Source organism: Astatotilapia calliptera, chromosome 12 (genome assembly GCF_964374335.1).
Source record: "Astatotilapia calliptera chromosome 12, fAstCal68.1, whole genome shotgun sequence".
NCBI lineage: Eukaryota > Metazoa > Chordata > Actinopteri > Cichliformes > Cichlidae > Astatotilapia > Astatotilapia calliptera.
This window is the reverse complement of record NC_137433.1, coordinates 25,597,066-25,622,285: the sequence shown is the minus strand read 5'-3', so window position 1 is coordinate 25,622,285 and position 25,220 is coordinate 25,597,066. Positions and strand designations below refer to the sequence as shown.

Below are 25,220 nucleotides of genomic sequence, written 5' to 3'. Positions count from 1 at the left end.
CTGCTTTGTGGGTTAAATATATACACAAGATGTCAGGTACGCCCCTCATTGGTCAGTAAACAATGGGTTACTTTTATCAGATGACACAGGGGAACTGGTGGTGGTCAGAGGGCCCGGTGGCGCCTGTGTCCGGCAGCCTCGCCTCTGTCAGTGCGCCCCAGGGCAGCTGTGGCTACAATGTAGCTTGCTATCGCCAGTGTGTGAATGTGTGTGTGAATGGGTGGATGACTGAATGTAGTGTAAAGCACTTTGGGGTCCTATGGACTAGAAAAGCGCTATACAAATGCAGGCCATTTACCATTTACCATTTACCAATTATAGAGTACTGTAAAACGTCTCGGGCTGCCCCTGTTTTCCTTATATTTAGCTTCCAAGGAACCAGACTTTCTTGCAGTTTTTTTAAATGGTCTTGAAAAATAGCTCTCTAGGCTTTCTGAAGGTCTTTTAAACCTTTTCTTTTGACATTATCTGCTTTTTCAACAGTTTTCAATCTATTTCTTTTATCTGAACATTTTTAGCAGAAAGTTTTATTTGTTGACCCACTTAACACTGATGTATGAATCATTCGAACATACGTACCTAACTCAAGAGACCTTAAGTTGTGCCTACACATAATAGACAACTTAGGAAAGACTCAATTTTAAATTGTATCTTTTGGGTACTTTATTACTCAGTCTGTCAGAAAAACACCAAATCTTTCCCAGTTCTTTAGTTGAATCTCTCAAAAGCACAATAGAAGAAGCTTTTAAAACTATTTACAGCAGATAATGACTTTCAAATACTGTTTAAGTCCTTGAGTAATAGGAAATAAAATTCAGCAGTCAAGAAGTCATTCTTCAGCAAGGGAAACAAGGAGAAAAGGCCAAGTGATGACTCTAAGTTTTAAAGTTGTGGTTCAAATGGTCAACGTGCACAATATGTACAACAGTGCCTGTAAAACATGGTGGAGGCTCTGTCATGATTTGGCGCCGAATTTCAGTCGGTGTTAGAGATCTTGTCAAAATGGATGGAATTATGAACACAGAAAAGCACCACCAGATTTTGATTCACTATGCAGTACCATCTAGGAAGCATCTGATTGGTGACAGCTTAATTTATCAGCTTTGACAATAATACCAAACAAATAGAAAACTCTGAGTCACGGATTGGCCTCCCCAGAGCCTAGAGCTCAGCATTATTGAAGCAGTGTGTTATTATCTTGACAAAGAACAGAATAAGAGACAACATCCAAAGAAGAGCTACGAATGTCCTTCAAGAAGCCTGAAGAACTTTTCCCGAAGACTGCTAAACAAAATGGCAAGAAAGCTTGCTAAAGTAAGTTCAGGCTGTGTTGAAGAATAAAGGTGGACATACTAAATATTGACTTGTTAAGCTTAAGCTTAAACAAATTACTGTCCCAATTTTCCTAGCAAAATGAGGCTTGGCTCAAGACTTTTGTATAGTTATATTAGATCATGCTGGGGGAGAATTTCCTTATCTGTGGGCACAACAGTTGTGTAATTCTTGTGCAGTTCTGAGGTCCAGTCTTTGAAGGGAACCCTCACAAGCATAGGGAGAACATTCAAACTCCACACAGGACAGGTGGTGGAAACCCAGGACCTTCTTGCTGTGAGGAAATACTGTTAATCCTCACACCACACCTACTTGTAGAGCAAGAACCCTTTACCCCAAAGAAGTAGGCCCCTTTTTGTTATGTCATACATTGCAGGTCTCCACTTGCCATGTGTGCATATGGTGTATTCCTTCCAGCTTTTTAGAAATCAATACCCAAGTGTTTCTCAGACAGAGTCTGCTTCTACCCCCTTCCTCACAGCAACATCTCTGATCAATAAGCCCCAGAGATGGCAAATTTGATTACTCCCACCAAGCATAAAATTATCTATATTAGCAAGACATAGGTAGATCCTTGAACCTTTAAAACCCTTTCCCTCCTCTCAGTGTTTTTCCTTAATCTGAGCAGGGGAGGAAACACAGGAAAACAGACAGAAGTGTGGTATAAATGACAAGAGCAGGAAAGCAGACCAAAGGGATGCCCCCAGTGTGCATCTCATACTATCATATGTCTCCAGACTTAATGGGCCTTAGTGCTATCAGCACAATCACGACTCAGCTTCCTGTCAAAGGGAGGCACGCACAAACACAGCAGTCATTTAGCAAGGCTCAGGTCACAGGCAGGCTCAAAGCATGAAAAACTGGCTGTAAGGAATTATAATTTCCAGCTTAGTCCGACTGCTTTATCTGCACACATTTAGCCAAAGTTTGTAGGAAACTGCTTTTTTTTGACACTCCACTGGCTCATAACTCAGTGGCCCACCAACAGACAGGCAGGTTCACAGATGTCATTAGCGAAAAAACCCAGAGGAAATCAGATGAAATTCAATCTAGATCCCCCCTCCTCGCTGAAGCGTATTGAAAGACAGAGGCCCAGCATCTACAGCTGTCCTCACACCTGTTACCATATGCTCTTCAGTCCAATCACATTCAATCTCGGAATATTAAATGTCCAGCAGCTACCTAGAGTCTACGCAAAAAAACTGGACACTCAGCTCATGTTATATTTTTGACTGACATATTTTCACTGCAGTTTTCCATTCCTCTTTTTTTTTTTATATGCTTATGAAGAAACACACATTTCCTGATTTTAAACTGCCATTAGCAAAAAAGTGAAGTAAAACCAGTGAGTGACTTAGTGTCCCAGGTCGCAGGATTTCCTTCGCACTCCATCCTGATAAGAGGTGCCAAGGAAGGAAGTCTTCATAATTAATATATAAAATACAAGTAACATACAAGAAGAACTCAGTAAATATGGATTTGATTTGTTGACATGGAAAATAACAGGTCTTACAGCTTACTAGTGCACAGACAGCATAGATCAGGTTCATCTTGTGACAACTGTTCCTCTTTGTTCATGTGAGCTGCTTATGTATGGACTATGTTGCCTTGCATGGCTCTCTAGGTTTTTCCCCCTTTCACATCTGACTTTAGCTTGCACTTTTTCAAACAAGTGCATTTGAACTTTAATTTCTCCAACAATTGTCCAAACAACGTTAAGTATCATGGTAGCCACAATGAGTGCAGTAGTTTGTACTCATTATCAGATTTCAAAACCAACTCAGTTAGCAGCCAGTGTAACTCATAGATTTGTGTTAAATCTTCATCAGTGTTTTCAGCATTTACTTGCCATCTACTCAAAAGCATTTCCCCCTCACCATGCATTTTCCACCATTATCAATTTCCGTGATCGACTTTGCTGTTCTCTTTTTCACTTGCATCGAGCACCTGTTTAGTCTTTATACTGACATCAGCACAAACTCAATCCCAGCCAGCCCCCCCCCCCCCCCCTTAACTACAAGCACTTGAAAGCAAACATAACAACAGATATTTAAAGTATCTGCATCAGTGCCTTCAGTCTCGACAACAATAAGATTCTTTCAGGAGGATACAACCCTTAAGTATAATATGGGTTATAAATCAATGTGGTTCTCATGTCACATTGAATAGCAGCAGAATATCCAAAATCTAATCACAGTGAGTGTTAATCTATTCCATCGTTGCTCTTTTACTATGAAAAGGTGCTACAGTACAGCAGCCACTAATCAGTGCCTCTCTGCTGGCTCATCAGTAGATTCAGGCTGTGACCCAAGATCTCTCACATCCCTTAGCAGCTGAGCTCAGCTCTGCTCAGCACATCACATCACAGCAAGTCGTCATGATTCTTCCAGGCTATTAAAAACAAGAACATGGATTTTCTTGACTAAGTGATTTGTCAATCGACAGTATCAAACATTTGGTGTAACCAGTGTGCTCATCTTTCACAAAATATGGCTACTACTATATGGCTCTTTAAGCATTACACATATGAAAACTTCTAAAAGCTGTATATGACCAAAAAAAAACAAAAAACCTTTTCAGGGTTAAACTGATCCACACAAACTGACCTCCTCTACCATTTCAAAGGAGGCCCTACAGAACCTTATAAATATATTCCATCACAGTAGATAAATAGTGTATTTTTGTTAAATGACCCTACTGCACAGGAGGCATGGTACACAATAGGCTTCCATGTACATACTTCCTCCACACCTGCTCAAGTGTCACAGCAGGAACTATGACCACATCCCTAGTCATTTATACAAGCTCTATGAGCTAGTCAGCCCTCCAAAAATACAGGAAATGGTCACATTAGTAACAGTAGATATATATAATCAGCATCCTCACGAGGAGGAAGTGACATAAATAATGTGCAAATCGTTTAGTTTGGTGATAAAAGCTCAGCATGCTGCTCAAATCTGACATGTATGTAAATAAAGAGCAAGAAATAAACAAATTCATGCATGACCGACTGAGCACATGGCTGCCACTGTAAGCTTAACACAAGTTAATCATAACCTGCCATAAATTCTCTGAGCATTTAAAGTTGCAGTAAAGTTGGCTGTTTATAATCCTCCAGGCCGCCTTCTTTTCTCTTTTTTTCCCGGGACACAGTGAATCAACCTGCAGCATTGACATTCACAACATGTGGCTGCCTGCTTCACTCTGGACTTCCCTGAAGGAGAAGTAAGACTTCACATTCACTCCTAAACTAAACCAAACCAAACCAAACCAAACCGTGCCCCCAATACTATATTATAATTTCTCTACATTTACCTGTTGATTTTCAGAGCGAAAGCCCGCCGATCTGCGCTGCCCAGAGAAGCCATACGCGAGTCTGAAGTCCAGTCCGGCGACGGTGTCGCTGGTGGCTTTGGTGTTTTCTCGCGGTTTGGCACCGTCGCTCTCTCCGACGCACCGCTCCTCCAGCTTCGCTACAGCTCAACTGTCACACCAACGCTCATCTTGGTTGCGGCGGCGGCAGCAGCTTAACTGGGTGTAAACTTCCGCATTTAATGAGAGCCATCCCGTGGAGACAGAGGGGGAGAGAGAGGGAGGTAGACATCGACGGTGCGAGAGTGGGAGGGGATGTGATGGGACAGGCTGGATGAGGCGCGCGCGCTCCCTCGCTGCCGTGGTGAGCTTTAACAAGCGCTTTCCTTCAGTGTGTGTGTGTGTGTGTGTGTGTGTGTGTGTGTGTGTGTGTGTGTGTGTGTGTGTGTGTGTGTGTGTGTGTGTGTGTGTGTGAGAGAGAGAGAGAGAGAGAGAGAGAGAAAAGCGCTGACCACTTTCGGCGTGACACTAAGACTGAGAGGGAAACCAAATAAATACACTTGTTTGATAGGTTGGCTCTGTCCAAATCCAAAAACGTCAGATTCACTTTTAACCACAACCGTAACCACATGAAGGTGCTTTAACCCAAACCCTGGCGGTGGAACCCTGAACCAAACATAGGTGTAGATTATCTCTGCTATGCATCGTGCCACCAGTATGATGGTGCACAAATCAAATCATCTGCTAAAAAAAAAAAAGATTGCTGGTATATAAACTGTTATAAATGCCTTGCTGGCCTGTAACTTGCTCAAAAAAAAAAAAAAGCTATATTGGTTTTAATGAAGATTACTGAGTAGGTGCAATAATGTAGACTCATAAGGATACAGGAAAAACAGGGCATGTCTTTATATTATGTATAACTCCATTGTTTCAGTTGATTACAGCCTATTTACCAAAAATGAACAAAGATATTAGACATTGACAAACTAACAAAAAACAAATGTAAGCATCAGGAGTTTGGGAGCTAATTAAACAGGTGGGAGCAAACTGTTTGATCATTCATTAATTGTAAAATTGTCAAAATGTTAAAAAGTCTGCAGACAATGTTTAAAACTAAGTAAAGAGCCATCTTAACGAAACCTTAGTAAGTTAAAGAATAAGTTGTTCTCTAGCATGTGGAGAGATAGTCTCTCACTAAGAGAACTAACGGTATGTTTATTGTGACAGAAAGGGTCCCATTAACTATACTGCTTCAGTGTAACCAGTGCAAAGCACCTAATGTTCAAAAAGCAAAAAAACCCAAACAACAACAACAACACACACATCATACACTCACATACAAAACAGCAAAAAAATAGGACAATAGGGATGACATTCAAAATAAACCAAAATTGTACATAACCCCCCTCCCCCCCACCCACACACACACACTTCTTCCACCTCACGGTATTAGCTTAAATCTGATAACAGTGCTATTGTTCCAACCTTTTCTCTCCCACTTCTTGCTGAAGTCTTGTTGTATATCGCAAGTGTTCCTGAGTATGTAACCTCTAAAAAGTGTAAAGTTTTTTAACAACACATTATTTGGGGGGGAAGATATTTTTCACTATTCTCCATGTTTCACGCAGTGTTTAGCCACAAAAACAAGAAATTATGCAATCCAGAAGTTATAAGTTCCTATGGGAGTCTATGCTATGGTGCCGTTTTGCTTGGTCTAAGCCTCACAAACACTGGAAAACACATCAAGGGGATGCACACACACACACACACACACACAAAGAAAAGAAAAGAAAATCTAAACAGAACATAACTGTCTTGTTTTGGAGTGTAGCAGAGCTCAGCAGCAGAGTACAAGAACAAATGATGAGCTGTTTATTTTAGACTGTTACAAAGCCCATAATAACATACATTCCAAAATGGAAACAAAGTATGGTCCACAATTGCCAAGAAACATACAAACAAGGACAGGGATACACACAGAGAAGCAGATGGACAGGTAGCAGTGTAAGTACAAAAAGAGGCTTTAATTATGCATACAGAGGCAATGAAAATCAAAGAAGAGGGGAAAGACTTGGGTAACCAAAAACAGCTGTTGCTAATCAAGGATAAGAAGCTACAGGAAGTAAAAGTAAATAGAAGACAGGAGAGGCAAATCAAAATAAAACATACTAATCTGAAAGACATCACTTTTCAAGTGTCTCACACAGACACTTGACAATACAAGGAGATAACACAGTGAGACTACACAAAACCAAGGATGACTCCCAAACAGAATCAAAAACCAAACTCAGAATGCGAGAAGAATCATAGAAATAAACAAAACTCAGTCCAAACAAGGAATCATAGTTAAGGCTCGGGAATAACAATTAAATATTGTCAAAAAACTCACAGTCATGAAATACATACCATGGATTATAACCAAACGAAGAATACTTAACAATAACAAAAAACAAACAAGCTCAGGGCTCAAAACGGACAACCATGACAATAACTAAAATAGCAAAGACAAAACTACTAAATTAAGTCTTTAGGATTAAAATTGTCTGTAACTATTGCTTACTGTCTTCAAACAACAGGTAAATTTTGCATAAGAAGAAAGTAAATAAAAGACTAAATGCAATATTTAAGTAACTGAGCCTAATATAAAAATGTTTCCTATTGACAAGTGTCCTATCAGTAATGTTTGAAGGTTTATCGATCTGGAGAAGTTAAAGTAAATTGTGGCTTTAAATTTTTAGTTGTAATATCTGTTTTCTGTCATATATCTGTAACACAGGGGATCACATTGTGATCCTGGGTGATGTCTGATATTTAGCCTCTCTATAAATTTCACAAACTCAAACTTTTGAAGACAGTTGATAAACGAAAAATAAACGTGGGAAGCTGTTGCAGCTGACTCCATATTCCTTATACAGCGGCCTTTTATAGAATACTAAAACAGTATTAATCCAATATACAGAATCATAAATGTGTTGCACTGTATTAATGCTACTATTATATGTTATATCTAAAAGTTTCCTTTATAAAAATCTGCCCATGTGACACGCTTTGTCATGAACTGTTTTTTGTCCCCACCGTGTGGTTGTTTGCCACCATCAACCAGGGACCAGGTCCGTGTAGAGAAACTGTCTCTAGAGCCGAGAGAAACCACACGTTAGCGTATTTATTTTAATGAAAAAAAGTTTTAAATGTTTAAAAGAATTTCTTTGTAATTTATTCTTTGTAATTTCCACCTTTAGCGTTTACTCTGCCTGTTGAGTTCATCGCCGGTAGCAAAAGCGGAACTTTGTCCTTGCTTCAGGATTTGAGCGGAGTGTAGACGGTGTAACACGCTGTCTAAGCAACAGCAGTGGAGACGAGTGCTTTTTGATGAAACTTCAAGTGTTTGCAATTTTATGAAGAACAGCCTTTTAATTAATTCATAGCAACTCGAAGGAAGTCCGGTTGTTTCTGTTGTCATTGTGATTCAGCAGGTAGGAGAGACAACGGTTCCTCCTCGTTATTCTTCATTATGTTATACAGGCGATTCTGGTGGCTCGTACGATTGTGGACAGATCCACTCATCGTGGGCATGAATGTAGCAGTAATTTTAGATTTTTGATGATTTCTTGAAAGGGTTTTTTATTTAAATTTATTTCTTATTAATTTTTTTAAGGTTGAATGATTATGCAGCATACGTTTTTAGTAACTTTAACAAAGAAGAATTGGTTGCACAAGTATGGATTTATTTTGGATTTTCTCTGATCCACACAAATATTTACATACACTGACTTCAGTCTGTTAGTAAGTTGCGCTGAAGGCTCTAAAATGTCTTAACCAGATCAGACCAATGCCTGCTAACTTCCCATCAGTAATCATGGCTCATTATAAGTGGTAGAAGTGTCAGGAAACCAGCAAATTTAAATAAACTGCCAATTCTGCCAAGAAGAGTAGTCAAATATAGGAACTGTGGCAGAACTTTGTTGATGGCTAACAAAAGAATCTGGTCAAGTGCAACTTGCTAAGGGGTATTTAAAAATATTAGTTTGGGTACACATCTATATTTAAATCTGTTTGTATAATTTTTTCCCTGTGTGGATTTGAGAAATTCCTAAATGAACTCAAACTTGTGCACCTACTTCTTGTGTTTTAAAGTAGTTGGTGATGTATGTTGAACAATCATGACGAGTGTATGTAAACTTTTGATCACAACTGTATAATTCAGTGAATGTCACTTTTGCTGTTCTGGTAAAACTGTGGAGAACATTACATCTGCTGGTTTGTTTAGACTTGTAAACATTTCTCTATTATACAGTAAGTCCCTTTCTAAAAAATTCTCATAGGCCTGTTCAGTCATGTGTTATGACACAACTGAAGAAAATGTGCCTGAGTTATGTTTTTATTCATGGATTTCTTCGGCATATTGTTTAACTAATGTCATTAACCTTTTTCTCCAGATGTACTAAGTAATTATTATTATTATTTACTGTGCATATCTTCAGCAATATGTGTTTTGTGCTTATTGGTCAGGTCAGATAAACCTTGTGCACCTAAAACATAATTTCTGGCATGATGTTGGATGAGGATGATGATTGCCCAGAGTTGGTGCCCATCGACACACAGCCTGGTCCTCCCGTAGGGCAAATACCGGTCACTATCATCACAGGCTATCTTGGTGAGCGAGATCTGTATTACGAGCTGCTTTAATGAGCTTATAAAAGAGTTATAATCTGAGACTAAGCTGCAGGGTATTGTTTACTCAGCCTGTGTTACATCATAAGTATGGTACTAATATCACTCCTTATATGTTTCTGTATTTATTTATTCATAGGTGCTGGAAAAACTACACTCCTGAACTATATCCTTACAGAACAACACAACAAGCGGATTGCTGTCATACTAAATGAATTTGGAGAAGGTAGTAAACCGTTAATATGCCTCAGAGAAATCAAAAGCAGGCGTTATTTTTGCCTGTTTTGTTCTGTTTTCTTGGTGACAGGTGAATGATTGTTGTTGTTATTTCCTCTGATTTCCACTAGAGGGCAGCACAGTAACAAACTTACACTGATATACAAAAAGCCAAAGTTTTTCATCTAGATTTTTTAAAGTTAGGAACTGCATTTGAAGTATGGCATTGTTGCCTTCATTTATGTTCAGTCAAGCAGTGGACAGTTTTGTAGTTTAGCCTATTTACATTTGTGTTTTTATTAGTTTGATTGGTGTGAAAACCTCATTTGACATCTTTATAGATCTTGTAAATGTTGAATGTATTGGTATAAATTTCTAGGTGTGAATCGCTCATCTTTCCTCTTCTTGCAGGCAGTGCCCTTGAGAAGTCCCTTGCAGTGAGTCAGGCAGGAGAGCTATACGAGGAGTGGCTAGAACTGAGGAACGGCTGCCTCTGCTGCTCTGTCAAGTATGTAGAGTAGCTAAAGCCCATTTAGTGTTGAGTTAGCATTAAGAATATACATTTTGACTCATTTCTATTTCTAATAAGACATTATAATACTACTACTGTGGTAATAATTGGTGCATTTTTATGTGAGATTGGAAAAGTATGAGATTTCTTTTCAGTGTGACAGCCATCTCCGATAAAACTCATAGTTTCACTCTGATTTTTCAGGGATATTATTATGCAATGATTTTTAAACACATGTATAATTTCTGGCACTATGGGTCCCACGATCAAAAAGTAAATAAATAAATTATCCTCTCATTCACATTTTGTCAGATATAGAGGAATACTGAAGATATTGAAATATGAAATAATACAAAGAGGATCATGAATAAAAGTGTCTGCGAAGAAAAAATATGTTACAAATTTTGAATTTCTGAAGGTGTCGCCTTTTACATTACTTCAGCATCTTAACCAGCTACATAAGATATTCATAGGAAATAATTACTAGATATGTGCTATATGTAGTTTTTTTTAGTGTGATTTCTTGCGATCATAATGTTCTTTAGACCATCAGCATGTTGTGTGGGTTTACAGAAACAGTCCTTTTCAAGTTTCCAGCTTCATTAGTCCCCAGTTATTGCAGTCTTAGATCAGAGCCCACACCAATGCCTGCAACGTCCGGTCAGCGTCACCTTAACATAAACTTGCGAGAGGATACTCTGTGAATCATGTCTTCATCATCAAACTGTCGCAAAGAAACTGGGACATTAGACCTGTGGAAACCTGGACTTTGGTTTGATGAATTACCTTCAGTTGTGGTTTCTTTGTGAGTCACAAAGTGTGCGTTTCCGACCACAAAGCGTGAAGGAGGATGTGGGACTGATTTGTGCGTACAGTGAGGGTATAATTTGTGAGCATAGTTTTTTTTAAATAAACTAAAATACATCTGTTGTGTCTGTAAGGCTTATTTGACCAACAGGAAGATTAAGTGCTGTATCACTTGACCAGTTTGAATTGTTTTATATATTTATTGTTACTTTTTGCAAAAGTATTTATTGAGAGTGACCAACATGGACGGGATTTGGAATGGGTTTTAGTGTTAAAGTTAGACATGGTTTGGAAATGTGCAGAGGAGGGATAGTAGATATGTTGGATTAAGGATATTGCATTTGTAGCTGCCAGGCAGGAGGAAAAGAGGAAGATCACTGAGAAGATTCATGGATGTAGTGAAGGAGGACATATATAGGGCTGGTGTGACAGAGGAGGATGGTAGGGTTGGGTGAAATGAAGGCAGACGATCTGCTGTGGAGACCCCTAAAGGGAAAAACCTAAAGAAGAAGAAGAAGTGATATATGTTTCATATATTTTATATGTGAACTTACCTTATATCCTACATTCATAATTCTTTGTATATGGTATTGTTCTATAACAGGGGTGTCCAGTGAATTTTCCCAGTTGGCCTCCGTTGGGGCCTGATCAGAGCATCTTATCAGTGGCAGTTTATAAAAAGATAAAATGACTATTGAGCAGAATTGAGTTCCCCATTTTTGGTGTGGCCCTCCACAGCAAAACCCAGTTTCTCATGTGGCCTCCACTGCTCTGTAATGTAGAGATGATTGAAAATATATATAAAAATATAAACATAAATGAGCGGGTATTCAGTCCTTGATTTTGGCTGTTTTGTCAAATAAGAGTTTGTATTGTGTTTTCTTGGATAAGACGATAGGATGTCAATTGGCAAGTTAAATATAAGCTGTCTTTAGTTATTGGTCATTGGGTTTTTTTGTTTTGTTTTTTTTAAGGGACAATGGTCTCAAAGCCATTGAAAACCTGATGGAGAAGAAAGGAAAGTTTGACTACATCTTGTTAGAAACCACTGGACTTGCTGATCCAGGTAACATACTTTTTCATTTTTTTGGAGAAGTTAGAATATGTTGAGCATATATGTGTGTTTGTTTGTAGCTGATTTTAATCTGCAGCACAGGCAGCAAACATTCAGTTATTTGCTGGTTCTGTGAAACCTCAGTCACCAGCTGTTCCACCAGGTGGTGTGTGTGGGCTGGAAGCAGTTTTTTTACAGCCCCCCCACACACACACACACACACACACACACACACACACAGATGTCATGTCATGAACGTCAGATCTTATTTTTTCGCAGTCTCTGTGTCTGCCAGTCGGTTATTGATTGATTTTTATCATAAATCTTAAATTCACAATTTCAGCTGCTACGTTTTATATCCTGAATGCTAGAGAAAGTTGAACACACCAGTTAAAGTTTTTCAAGTCATGTAAAGGTAAAGATTGGTGTAAACTAGAACCAACAAGGGATGATGGTTGATTCTAGTGTCTTGGCCAGCTTGGGCCTATCTCTGTGGTTTTTGTTCTTCCTGTGCTTGCGTGGGTTTCCTCTGGCTTGCACAGATTTATTCTGTGTTTGAATGCACTGTTTGCATGTATGGTTAAATATGGCTTTGGTCAGTAAGGCTAGAGTAGTGCTAAATTAATGTCAGTCTACTTCCAGTACTGTTTTGACAGGCTAAACTATCTGTTTTAGTGAGATAAAATTCTTGCCTAGAAGTTTTAACCCTCTCAAGGTGGGCGTTGCAGATTTGCAACAGTTAAAAACTAACAACCTGATTACCCCACATACATATTTTATGAGATTTTATTTTATTCAGAAGTACCACTGCAGGACTTGGTTGTGCATTAGCAACAAAAAGTTTAATTTGAGCCTGAGAGGGTTAAAAAGTGAACCATAATTCTTTATTTAGGTTTCTGTATCGTTATGGTAACAGTGTCTCTCTCTGCCTTGCTACACCACATCCCCTTCCTGATGCAACCCCAGTTGAACCAGCTTCTTCTTGCCGAGCAAATGTATTAACCACTGCACTAAGACGTTTACTAGGGATATTCATCTCAAGTTTACCATTTTATAACTAACTGCTGTGATAGTATTGCTATCCATTCATTGCTTAGGCTTGAATCACAAAATCAGTGTTGGGCTATAACAAGGCGAGTGCTATAACATTTGGGATGTGCCACTAAATGACAGGTGTCAGGCGCTAATGGCTTACACAAAAGACAGAACCAACTGAGCACGCTCAGAGTGGGTCTAGGGCTCGCGTCTCTGCCACGTCATTGGCTTGTTACGGACGAGGACAGGTCTGTCATTGGCTCTGGCAGTGCTGTCAGTCATAAAGACTCCCAAGGGGATTATCTCATTTCTTTCAAGAAGAGGCTGGATGAGTTATGTGAAACATGCCACTCAAAAACAGTGTTTTCATTACACGTGCATCAAATATTTACAATGCTTTCTTATTCTGGCTTGGCACTTAGACAAAGGGAGCTATGTGAACAAGCGGTGGCTGGCATGGTAACAGAGGGTCTTGTAATAACCACGTCCTCAGGAAAATAGAAACAAGTCAAATGTACGAGAAGGACAGGAACAACTGAAGGCTTCAGATATTGGTTTTGTTTAAAACACAGACAAAAAATGCATGAAAGGTTTGTGAGAATAATTAAAGTGTTTACTACATATTTGCTGGTTCTTTTGTTCAAATAAAAGACGTACTATTAAGATGTCTTGAATCTGTGGAAATTGTGATAGCTAAAGCATTTTCAAATAAATCAGAAAGAAAATTGTCAGTGGATCTAGCCCTTGGTATCAGACACTTTGCATTTCCTCTGACAGGAGCTGTGGCCTCCATGTTCTGGGTTGATGCAGAGCTTGGCAGTGACATCTATCTGGACGGTAAGAGATATGTAATGATGTAAGTTTGTACTTTGGCGCTTTTGCTGTGTCTGTCAGGTTTTTTGACTTTGCAGCTGTAAAGCCCATCACACATCTACTTCCTATGTAGAGATAAACAGAGATAATGGCGTCTTTGGTGAGGCGTGAAATCACATTTCAAATGTTTACGTTTTATTGCACCCTTCTCTAGTTGCGTGCACATATTGTAAGTCTTTCCATTTGAATGTGTTTGCCTTTATTGTGTTTGTAAAGACGGAGAATTAAAAGTATAAAGCAACAGTTTAAAAACCAAATAGTTTAAGAAACGTATTTTTCATCAGGTGCATGCACACTTGCGTCATGTAAGGTAAATGTGAAAGCCTCCACTCTTAACACTCTTTAGCAGTTGCTTTCACTGTTAATGTACTGCTGCACGTGTTTCTGCTATGTCACACTGTGTCGCGCGCACACACACACACACACACACACACACACACACACACACACACGGAGCAGAGAACTGCAAACAGCTGACATTTGTGGCTGGATTTCTATCTGTTTTGGTGCTCATGCAAACAGCCTTTAACTACACTAAACACTTTCTTTAGTTAAAAATTGTTCTGAATTTGATTAATTGCAACTTTTTCACTGCAGAGTTGATTAATTTGAAAATCCCAGCACAGATCTTATTATTCTGTACAAATAACATGATAATAGTGTTGTCAGTATAAAGATCCTAATGTAAACTCTGGTGTGTTTACTTAAGCTTCTCTGGTCCCTTATGTGTATAACTACTACTACTATTACTACCTGTTCTGTACCATTAAAAACAAAATTTGAACGGAATTAAAATATTCTTAAAGGCTAAAATTTAGGTTTTCTGTTTCGGGCCTATGAAGCTCAAATTGCAGAATAAATGTGATTTTAAAAAACATGATCACACTGGCTTAAATTCTGCGTGTTTTTTTTAATTTTTTTAATTTTTTTTTTTTATAGCGATGACGTACATTCGACAAAAGTATTGGGCCACACCTTTTAATCCTTGAATTCTAGTCTTCTCAGTCCTATTTTCAAAAGTACATAAATATAAAACAGAGCACCTCACCATGCGGTCTGCCTTTACAAACATGAAAGAATGGGTTGTTCTAAAGAGCGCACTGAATTCATTCATTCATATGTGGTGTTATTGCAAAGTGGAACTGCTTAACAACCAACTGGCAGCAGGTCAGCGAGTGCTGAGGTGGATGCAGCCTCAATAACTGACATTAACATCAGCATGAAACCTGTGCACCGGGAGCTTCACGGCATGGGTTTTCACGGGTGAGCAGTTCCTGTAGGTGTTATATTTGGGTGGAGCTGTACTTTTGTCCATGTAGTGTATCTGACTTGGCCAAATTGTGTCTACTTTAAATGGTACCTTGGTTCTCACGCTCAATACTCAGCTGTCTACTCTGTTGTTACAGGCTACAAAACCAAAAGTGTTCTCGAAATAATTCAGACAAAGTAGCTCAGACAGACAAAACCAAACACCAACAGGCAGCTGCTGCACAGAGAGGACAAGCACAAGTTATGGTTTCGCCTTTAATTCACTAATCCTCGATATGTGGTGTTTTTGTCTCTCCTAGGCATCGTCACTGTCATTGATGCCAAGTATGGACTGCAGGTTTGTGTTGTGTACTTTTGAGTAGCTTTGAGACATTTAGTACTAAAATAATTACTCAAGACAGACAAGATGTTCAAGAAACGGTCTGCAATGAGCATTTGAGTTTAATAATTTGGGAGATTTTGAACTGTTTAATAAGTTCACTTTGCATTGTGGGGACATTCTGATTGATCTTTCACACTGAATAATTAATAATAGGAAGAAAATAACTGTTAGTTGTAGTCTTGACCATGTCAGTCAGCTTCAGTGCAAATTCTGAGTAGTAGCTAAACTCATTTAGTGACTTTTTGGTGCTAAACTTGTGCAGTTGTTTGTTAACCTGCAGTAAACAGCAATAGATACGCAGTCACATCCTGCCCCCTTTGTGCTACTTAAAAGGAGTGGGGCAAGTGACATCTAGATAATGGGCTCTAATTTGAAGGTGTCATACTCACTGAGGTGACACATTTCATGGCCTAGGCGCTGTCCTCTCCTCAAAGGCAACGTGAAGAAACTCCTGACAGAAAGACAGGGGATTTAAATCTTAGTGAAAGAGTAATGGATATCAGAGATGTGACCATGTAATAGGAATGTCACATCCACTCACCTGTCTCTCCTTTCATCTATCTCATCAAATATCTGTCTGTCCTAAATTTATATAAATCTATCTGCCCCTGACTTTTCAGTCCCAGGAGAGAGGATGTCAGATAAAAGCAGCAATTGGTCATTCTATTAGGTTTTATTTAATACATTTTTTGTCATTCAGTCCTCTAGAGACAAAGCTGTGGTGATTCAGCCGATGACAGATTAATGTCACACTGGCACTAAGGGTCAGGACCCAGATTAACACCTCCTGCTCTCCCTGTTATTACATATTAAGCTGTTTTGGAAAATGCAGCACCCCCAGTGCAGTCTTTTGTGTCCCATCCAGCAAGAAGAGGAGATAAAAAGAAAATGGAAAGTGATCTCCCGTGGTTCCACGTGTTAAGAAAATCACTTAATTTGCAGATATTAAACGCAGGCCTTTCTTATCTATCTCAGTGTCACATTTTTGTACATATTAGCTATTCTGATTCTTGAAAGAACACATAAAGCATGAGCAATGCAGCCCCTTTAAATTCTTATTATTATTTGTCATTTTGACGTTGCATTTGTAACTTATCTCCACTTTTTGTTAGCAACTAGCAGAGGAAAAAGCAGATGGACTTGTCAATGAAGCAGCCAGGTAAGTTGGCTGTATTTTTTTTTTAAATAATTTCTTTGGAAGCAGGAGCCATTTATTGTCTTTGCAAAGCTATGCTAACAAACTTTATAATTACTGTGCAGACATGAATAGGGTGGATTTCCCAAAATTACAGACAGAACCAACCGCACAGTATCGCCATCATCAAGCTTTTATGACTCAATGTGGACTCTGCTCTCGTCGCGGCTCTGTGTTTGTCTCCCAGCTTGTGTCTTACAGCAGCTGTGTGCTGTTGTCGTTGAACAAATATGCTGATGACAAAAGAGCAGTTGCGTGACCTTTTGCATCCTTTGTCTTTGTGTATTCACCTCTAAACTAAACAGTGCTCAAGTCTCACTTGAGTTTGCTGTGCATTTCACGTTGCTACACATTAAGACTTACTAATACATGCCCATGCTACTGTATTATTTAGCCTCTTTTTTCCGCTGGAAAATTGACACACTTAATCACAATGAAAAGAGGTGCGGTAGATGGTTGCCGGTCATGTATAACTTAACTTTTGTGGTTGTCAGTGTCGGTTTTATTTCTGTTGCACACTTGAAAGCAACAAGGTTGGTCAAAGTGCTTTACAAGTTAATTTCAAACAAACAAGATAAAACCACATATCAATGAAACAAAACCAGTCAAACTGACTAAAAACAAGTTGGAAAAAACCAAACAAACGCCACAGCGTAAAACACCTGATGGGAAAATGAGCTTGAAAAAATGCCATGGTAAAAGCATTCGTTTTAAGATGGGATTTAAAAATATCTCGACTAGATGTTCTAAATGCAGTTTTAGGATTATATAAGTCGAGCAGCTGGTTAAGAAGTAGCACCAAAAGTGAGTAAAAGAATCCTAAAATCAATTCGAAAATGGGCAGGGCCCTGTGTAAACCTGCTAAGACTAGAGTTATGTGATCATGTTAAAGAGATGTGCAGCAATATTTAGGACTAACTGGAAGCAAAGGAGAGATTAATGTGTGCACAATCAAATTACAGAGAGTTACAGTAGTTTAATCCAGAGGTGATGATGCAATGATAAGTTGGAGGAAGTTGAGATTTTACTTTGGCAATTTGAGATAACCAATAAGAACTGGTCTTAACAACTGTGTTCACTTGCTTCTCTAATATAAAATAAACTGACTAAAAACTTCTGTAGATGTACATCAAATATTAATGTTGTGAAAGGTGTTGCAGGTGCATAAATACTAGAAATGCTCTTTTAGCCAGTTGCCAGGCAAGATCATGACTGCATAATATCTGATTATAGATAAGAACCTTCATGGGACTGAGGTGTACCTGTGTGTCAGGTTTTCTACACTTCTTTGTGGGTTTTGTTTTGTTTTTTGTCCATTGTTGGTGTCATAGAAAATTTAAAGTGCGTGTTCACTTGTCACATGAACTCAGCGTTGTCTTTATTATCCTTTCAGACAAATTGCTGTTGCTGACTTGACCATTATCAACAAAACAGACTTGGTGACGGAGGAGGAACTAAAGGAAGTCAAAGACACTGTCAGGTCAGCATTCAATATTTTGTCCTGGTTGTCATCTCCCTATTTAGGTGTCTGTAGAGTGGATATGTGTAAAGTTTATGGTTTCTCTGACTTCAGGTCTATAAATGGGCTCGTCAAGATCATAGAAACCCAAAGATCAAGGTGAGTGGTAAGGTATAGGGAATCGTGTTGTGAGAAAGGGTTAAGTGGCTTCTCTGTGGCCTGGTCCCCTGCTGTGTTTGGTGTGACTCCTGCTCAGATCTTTGTGTCAAAGATAAAGCTGTTCAGACGTGACTTGCACATGTACAAACACAAACTGCTGTGACCTGAGTAAACACCAAACCCCTGCGTGGTGTCCAGTTTCCCACAAGGCTTTGCTCTCTGACCCCAGGTCTGCATATGTGCGAATGCGCATGCATCCAAATATGTGTGCGCACGCACCCTGCTGTGCGTTATTGAACCCAGGTAGCATCTGGCTAACACAAGCATAACTCCTTCAGAGTTCAGAACTGGGTGAGCAGATGAAAGACGCCATGCAGCGAGGGGTTAACCGAAAAAACATTGTCAAAACTTTTGGGGGTTTTGTGCCTAATTCAGCTGACTTGGTTACTTTGTTTTAGAAAAGTTTAAATGTCTGGCTTAATTTATTGATTTATTACTCAACTTGGTGTGGAATTTAAATTAAACTAAAGAATAAAATAAAATAACTTGTGATCTTTGTCTGCAGGGTTGATCTCTCTGAAGTGTTGGATCTGCATTCCTTCGACAGTAAGGACGGAGCAAAGTGAGTCAGTTTAATTAACTCAAGTTATTATTGAAAGCCAAACATAACATCAGTGTAGATAACTGGTACACGTGTAAGTGCTGCATGATTATTGACATCCTCATATGAAGAAACAGATTTTCAAAATAAAGCTTAAACTAAAGATGATACAAATATTTATGTTGAGGTGTTTAAGGTATGTTACTGAGAATAAGAACTGACGTGAAACCCTAAAGAAATTCAAGAAAATATATTGACATAAAAGCATTTCAGAGCTGAAATCTTTCTTTGGCACTTTATTAATGCATTGTCCAGTTTATGTACTGCTCACTACTTATATCTGTTGTCCTCATCTCAAAAACTTGCAGTCCAAAGATAAAAACATAATAATTTTGATGCCACTGATGGCCTCTGCTGCTACTTTGAACTGTCTACCCAGCAGTCCTGATACCGTGGTGACCATGTTTCTCCCTAATTAACAGACTCTTTTATTGAGCATCCCTCTGTTACACCACAGGATGATCATCACATTGTATCCCCTGTAGAATGCCATTATAATGAAAAGAATCAGTGTTCATCCCTTCATGTGAATGTGTTAAAGCTCTCTTACATGCCCCGAGTCACTGTCTCTGGGCCAGCTGCAGAGGATTAGTGCTGTGTGTGTCCATTGGCTCCCGAGGAGTTTCCCTTGTCCCAAAAGATAGCTCCTTTACCCCTGCCTTTGAGATCATGGGCCCCGCCTCCCTTCAATCCCATGCTGGCTGTTTGAAGCGGCCCCCCGCCGCTCAGCCTGTGTGGCACTAACAGCACGCAGGGCTCAAGCAGCTGGACACAACATTTAGCCTCCTTGTGAGGTCAGGGAGAAGTGGGGGCACAAGGGCTGTAGTTTGTTTGGAAGTGTTGGTGGGTGTTCTGTAGGATTTAATTGGCATTTCTAAAGCCTTTGCAAGTCTGTTTAGAGCTGTAATTAAGCACAGCATACATTGCATTATACTTTGAGATCAAACACAAAGAAGAAATCTCTAAAGTCCACTTCTTTTCTGTAGAAGATTAGGAGGAAACAGATAAAAGTCATCAGTAGGGTCAAGTACATTTGCAGTTGGTTAACCTTTATTTAATAATGAAGGCCATAATGATAATGTTTTTGCAATAGGCAGTAATACATAAAAGTAAACATACCACAAAATCAGAATTAAACTTTGCAGCTTTCGAGACAACGGAGATGGTTCCAAGCATTTTTTCCAGATGCCATTTTTAGATAGAAGCTTAAACCTGTCTGGCTGGTTAACCTCAAAAACAAAGCAGTGGCTTCTTATGAGCTCAGCATCAGTGTTTGATTGTTATTGATCACTCCTGACCAACTCTGGAGGAAAAAGTGAATTCTTTTTTCTGCTTGTGTTTTTTTTTTTTTTTTAATGAAATGAAATAATTCCAGGTATAGCAGCAAACTTCATAACTTGTGCTTCATCTTAAAGTCCATTGAGGGGATCCCACTGTCCGCAGTAGGAAGCACTGCAATAAGCAATAAACCCCTTAGATTAACTGTTACCAATTTAAAATAATAACAGTGTGAGATCAACACAAACAGGTTCTTAAATGTCCCGCGACGTCAGCTATCAGAGAAGAGGACACACAGTACAAAAATAGTAGAGGCAGCTCCAAAGGCACAAAATGTAATTGGTGGTCTAACATAACATAATATGCAAAGAGTATATATATATAATTAGATTAAATTAGATTTTTTAAAATTTTGCTTCTGTACACCACTGCAGTGGGCTTTAAGTCAAAACAATGGGGTTAAACTATTGCATTAACTGTTTAGGAATTACAGATATTATCCACAATCTCCCATTTTCAGAGGCTCAAATGTAATTGGACAAAGAAATAATTTTTTTAAGTAATTACTTTTTAAATTTTTATTTAAAAAACACTGGTCAATAACTCCCAACACTGTTTCTCCCCCTGCTCTGCTAAGCTTTTACTGCAGCTGCCTTCAGTTGCTGCTCATTTGTGGATTTTTCTGCCTTCAGCAGCTCTGGATGCTCTGTTAGGTTGAAACCAGGTTACTGACATGCACTGTGGACCTCATATATAGAGTTTCCAGTGTACAGTTACCAAATATCAAAGTTCATCACTTAGAATCATCTTCAGATCTTTTAGCTGCTTAATCTGTCATGAAATAATAAAAAAACGGGTCTCACCTGGCTGTGAAACTACTCGACAGTCCTATTATGTTTAAGCCTCTGAAAAACAGGAGGCTGTGTAAAAAAAGAAAAAAAGAAAAGAAAATGTCTGTAATTCCTAAATAGTTCATGATGTAGTTTTGTTACACCCTTTGAATAAACGCTGAAAGTCTGCACTTCAACCATTTCATTTAAAATCCAATGGGGTGGCGTACAGAGGCAAAACTGCAAATACTCTACTGTAATATTTTAAAAATGAGGTTGATTTACTTTATCTGTTTTTATCTGAGTGTCACAAAAAATCTATGTAAAACCATAATTTCTCTTATCTCGAAGTCTTGCAGAGAAACTCCAACTTGTCAAACCTACAAGAGCACATCTTGACAAGGTATTGTCTCTTTCAGTTGATTTATTTCCTGTTCTTGAGCTTTGTACACCACTGGGAGTTTTTCTTGTTTTGTTTGCTAATTTATTTCAACACATCATTTCCTACGGGAGAAAGAGGGCTTCATTGTCCTCAGGCTAAAACTCTGCCCTGCATTCCCCTGGGCTGTCTCACTGTAGTGAAAAATCCCTTCCCGCAATGCTTTTTGTGATTAGATCAACTTGAGGCTTTTGATGTTTTTTATGACATTTTAAACAAACCCTGACTGAGTCATACACAACTTAACATTCACAGCTGACAGACTTGCAGTACTGAGCAAAAGTTGAAAGTCGGTCTTTGTTTCTTTATATTTTGGTAGGAAAATGTGGATTAGGTGCAGTGATTTATTGAATCATGCACGTAAATACAATATTTCCACATTACTTCAGTAATATTGAGGTCCGGGCTCTGGGGAGGCCAGTCCAAGACTAATGGTCTTCTAGTGTGTGCTTTTCTATCCATGTATGCTTTTACTTGACTGCCAGTGTGTTTGGGATCATTGTCATGCTGAAAAAATGAAGCTGTTGCCGATCAGATACTTTCCAGATGGTATTGCATGGTGGATCAAAATCACACTGTACTTTCCTTCATTTGTAATTCCATCAATTTTGACATGATGCCCAACACCACTGGCTGGAAAGTAGCTCCAAATCATGACAGAGCCTCCATCGTGTAAACACTCACTGCTGTATCTCTCTGCTGACCTCTGCCTTATACACTGATGAGAATTTGTACCAAAGCTTCATCATGCCATCAGACCTGTTGCCACTTGTTTTTCAGCCCAGTTCTTTCTATTTGGCACACAACAGCCGTTTGCAACCCTTTCAGAAAGCCTGAACAACTAAATATATAGAGAACTTGAGGGTCGCTCAAGAATTTTACGCAATATTGTGTGTTGACTAGATGATCACGACACTGGCAAGAATCTTCTCTGCGTTTTGTGGCGTTATAGTTGTTTAAACAGAATCCATTTATGAATCCAGGATGTTGGATATGAATACAAAATATAAAGTGTAACTCTAATCACAATTGTCTCTTGAGCTGATTTGTTTTCATATTAAATAATATTTGACAAAACTTTGTTTCTTCCAGGGTTAGTTTCACATGGATATGCTCATCAGTTAATAGATCGTATGCTTCCTTTAAGCAATTAGGTCTCTTTCTGTTGTCACTTGTGCTTTATACCCATGAACTTTTATCACAGGATGAGGAGAGATTAGGGTTATTTGTGTGGGTAAATCACAGCATTGTTGTCTTTTTCTCTCAGGTTTCCTTTCCCGCATGAAGCTCAACAGGCACACTCTCAATCCCCTCCACCTCTTCTCCCCCCATGTTGCTCTTTTCATGTAAATGAGAATGCTCTTATTCTGTTGTTATACTAAAAGACAAGGAAGTATATAACTTTAACACTTTGACACAAAACCCCTCAAATATCTGCAAAGTGCCCTTTAAATGCTGTGAGGAAGTATGGAGGGGAGGGACTGTGTTTCTGTGTGAGAGAGAGGAAAAAGAGAGGGGGGGGGGGGTGATAAAAAAAAAAGGAGTGTGGAGCTGGGTTTCAGGTGCCACGTGGGGTCGTGTTGTTTCTCACGTTCATTTACAAAGTCATCAGTTTGGGTGCTAGAAAAACACTTCTTTTGTTTAGCTTTCATTACGACTTTGCTAGTTTCAGTAAACTGAAAATTTATGTGAATTTGTGTTTGAAGTAAATCCCATCAGTTCTGCTCAGGGCACAAACGTATAGAAACCAAGCATGTTTGAAGTATATACTTTTAATTTTAAAAGTAATAATATTTTTCTAATTATATGTTTGATTTTGATATTGTATGTTGCATCCTCAGAGTATTTTAACTGTGACCTTTGAAATTGCTGGGGATTTGTCTGAGGACGCCTTGAACGCCTTCATCCAGGTGAACACGCTCTTCATCATTCATATCTCTGCTGTTATTGCTAATTATATGCAAAACGGCAACGTCCTTTGAATTTATTTTCCTCCGTTTCAGGATCTGCTGTGGGAAAAGATTTTCTGTAACAAAGACGGGCAGCCGATGAGCGTCATCCGCTTAAAGGTACAGCACAACACAATAGACACCCCGGTGGCGACAGTGATCAATAATGTCAGCCTTATTAACTACTGTAATCAGTTCCAAATGTGTGGTTAATGTGTCACCGGTGTGTTTTTTACAGGGCATAGTGTCGTTTGCAGATAAAGGCCACCAAGTGATGCTGCAGGGGGTTCACGAGCTGTACGAGCTGAATGAGACGCAACAGCTCTGGGAGAACCCGCGAATAAACCGGCTTGTCTTTATAGGTGAAGACGCACACACACTTTTTTGTGTTTATGCACCTCATACCACTCTGGAACAGTATCACACTCCAGCTGTGTTTAGCTGACTCTGTGGGTTGCTTTGAAAAGCTGTAAAAACAACTTTGTTGATGTTGAGACTTTTGCTCATAGAAACTATTTTTACTCTACCGGTTTACTTTATTCTGTGTTGTAACTTGATTTTGTATTAACAGCACTTTAATTTACTGTGATTCCTCCTACTTTTGATTTATTTATCTCTATTTTATTGTAAATCACTTTGACTGCATATCAGTGAAAAACACAATTTTTGCTTTCTTACTACTTAAAATTCAGCATGTTGCATTAAACGATTAAAATGGTCTTTTGTTATAGATTTTTAAATCATTCTCTGTGGCAGTATTGACTACATGGAGATAGTTTACTAACGTTTATTCACCATTGTAAAATTGTTTTTCTGGTTATAAAAAAAAAAAAATCATAAATTTTCTTTGCGTCCTAGTTTTCTGTCTAGCTTACTTATTGGTCATTAATAACCAAAGGACGTTACTGTAAATGGAGGCATTTTATCTGCAGTGGAAAAAACTCCTACACTTTTCATATCTGTGTGTGGCCAAACTTTATTAAAATCCACTTTGTTTTGCAGGAAGAAACCTGGACAAGGACATTCTGCAGGAAAAGTTTGTTTCTACAGTGCTACTCGGCTCAGAGAAAAATTAGCTTCAAGCCCTTTTTTCCTCTTCTTCGCTTCAGATTTTGACTCTGGAGCAAAAGCGTTGGGACTGGCTGTCCTGCGATTGTCATTCAGACTCCTTTTCTATATGAAGATTTGGTAGATCAGAGGGTGGATAAAGTGTTTAGGCACTAGTGTCCATCACAGCCTGCTTTAAAAGCTACGTTTAGAAGGAGTTGTAGATTCTGACCCTGAAAATTTACCCAAAACAAGTCCAGTGATTTAATTAATCCATTGCATTTTTAGAAAGTTTTATTTAATAAAATAAACATATTTACAAAGTTAGGAGCCAACCCAGCAATGCACATGCTCTGCTACTTGGGGAATGGATGGTACTTGAAGTGGTCCTACCTATGTTTCCCACTTTGAATATGTGGATTTTAAATTATTCAAAATAAACGTTTGTTTTTCTTCTGAAGTATGTATTCTACTGATTTCCTGATAAACCTACTCAAAACAATTGTTTTTCATCAGTTTCCTGGTAAAATAGCATCACTGCTTGTAAATATTGTTCTGAATAGATAAATGTAAGTAGCACGGTTTTCTTTAAATTAATTTCCTTTTCAAAAAATACACTGTGTCATTTATTTTCTTTTGAATAATGCAGTTATTTGACAATACTGTGAGGGGCGCGCCTCACAGTATTGTCAAATAATAGCGCTTGCAGCTTTGATGATTGTAACACTTGACAAATTCGCC

At 38.7% G+C, this 25,220-nt stretch overlaps 2 protein-coding genes across 5 annotated transcripts in view; one reads left to right on the top strand and one right to left on the bottom strand.

Moving 5' to 3' along the window:
* The window catches only part of dock8 (dedicator of cytokinesis 8), a 55,173-nt gene extending 50,143 nt beyond the window's left edge, over positions 1 to 5,030 (bottom strand). The window contains exon 1 of one of the 3 annotated variants that reach the window (XM_026186334.2): positions 4,648 to 5,030. In XM_026186334.2, the coding sequence (XP_026042119.1) occupies positions 4,648 to 4,700 (53 nt within the window). In that variant the 5' untranslated portion in view covers positions 4,701 to 5,030. The remainder of the gene's footprint in view (positions 1 to 4,647) is intronic. The other 2 variants (XM_026186333.2, XM_026186332.2) reach the window with 2 other exon arrangements.
* Positions 5,031 to 7,954: 2,924 nt separating this feature from the next.
* Positions 7,955 to 24,939, top strand: cbwd (COBW domain containing). Of its 2 annotated transcripts, none has more exons than XM_026187909.2 (16): positions 7,955 to 8,117; positions 9,154 to 9,298; positions 9,455 to 9,541; positions 9,943 to 10,039; positions 11,824 to 11,915; positions 13,716 to 13,775; positions 15,380 to 15,417; positions 16,575 to 16,621; positions 18,051 to 18,137; positions 18,231 to 18,275; positions 18,841 to 18,897; positions 21,396 to 21,447; positions 23,325 to 23,393; positions 23,487 to 23,552; positions 23,671 to 23,794; positions 24,435 to 24,939. In XM_026187909.2, exons 2-16 carry the CDS (start codon positions 9,193 to 9,195, stop codon positions 24,506 to 24,508), a joined length of 1,101 nt encoding a protein of 366 aa, XP_026043694.1. In that variant the 5' UTR covers positions 7,955 to 8,117; positions 9,154 to 9,192; the 3' UTR covers positions 24,509 to 24,939. The 2 variants fall into 2 exon arrangements, with proteins under 2 accessions (XP_026043694.1, XP_026043695.1); XM_026187910.2 differs by having other exon boundaries at positions 7,964 to 8,117; positions 9,159 to 9,298.
* The last annotated feature ends 281 nt before the right edge of the window (positions 24,940 to 25,220 follow it).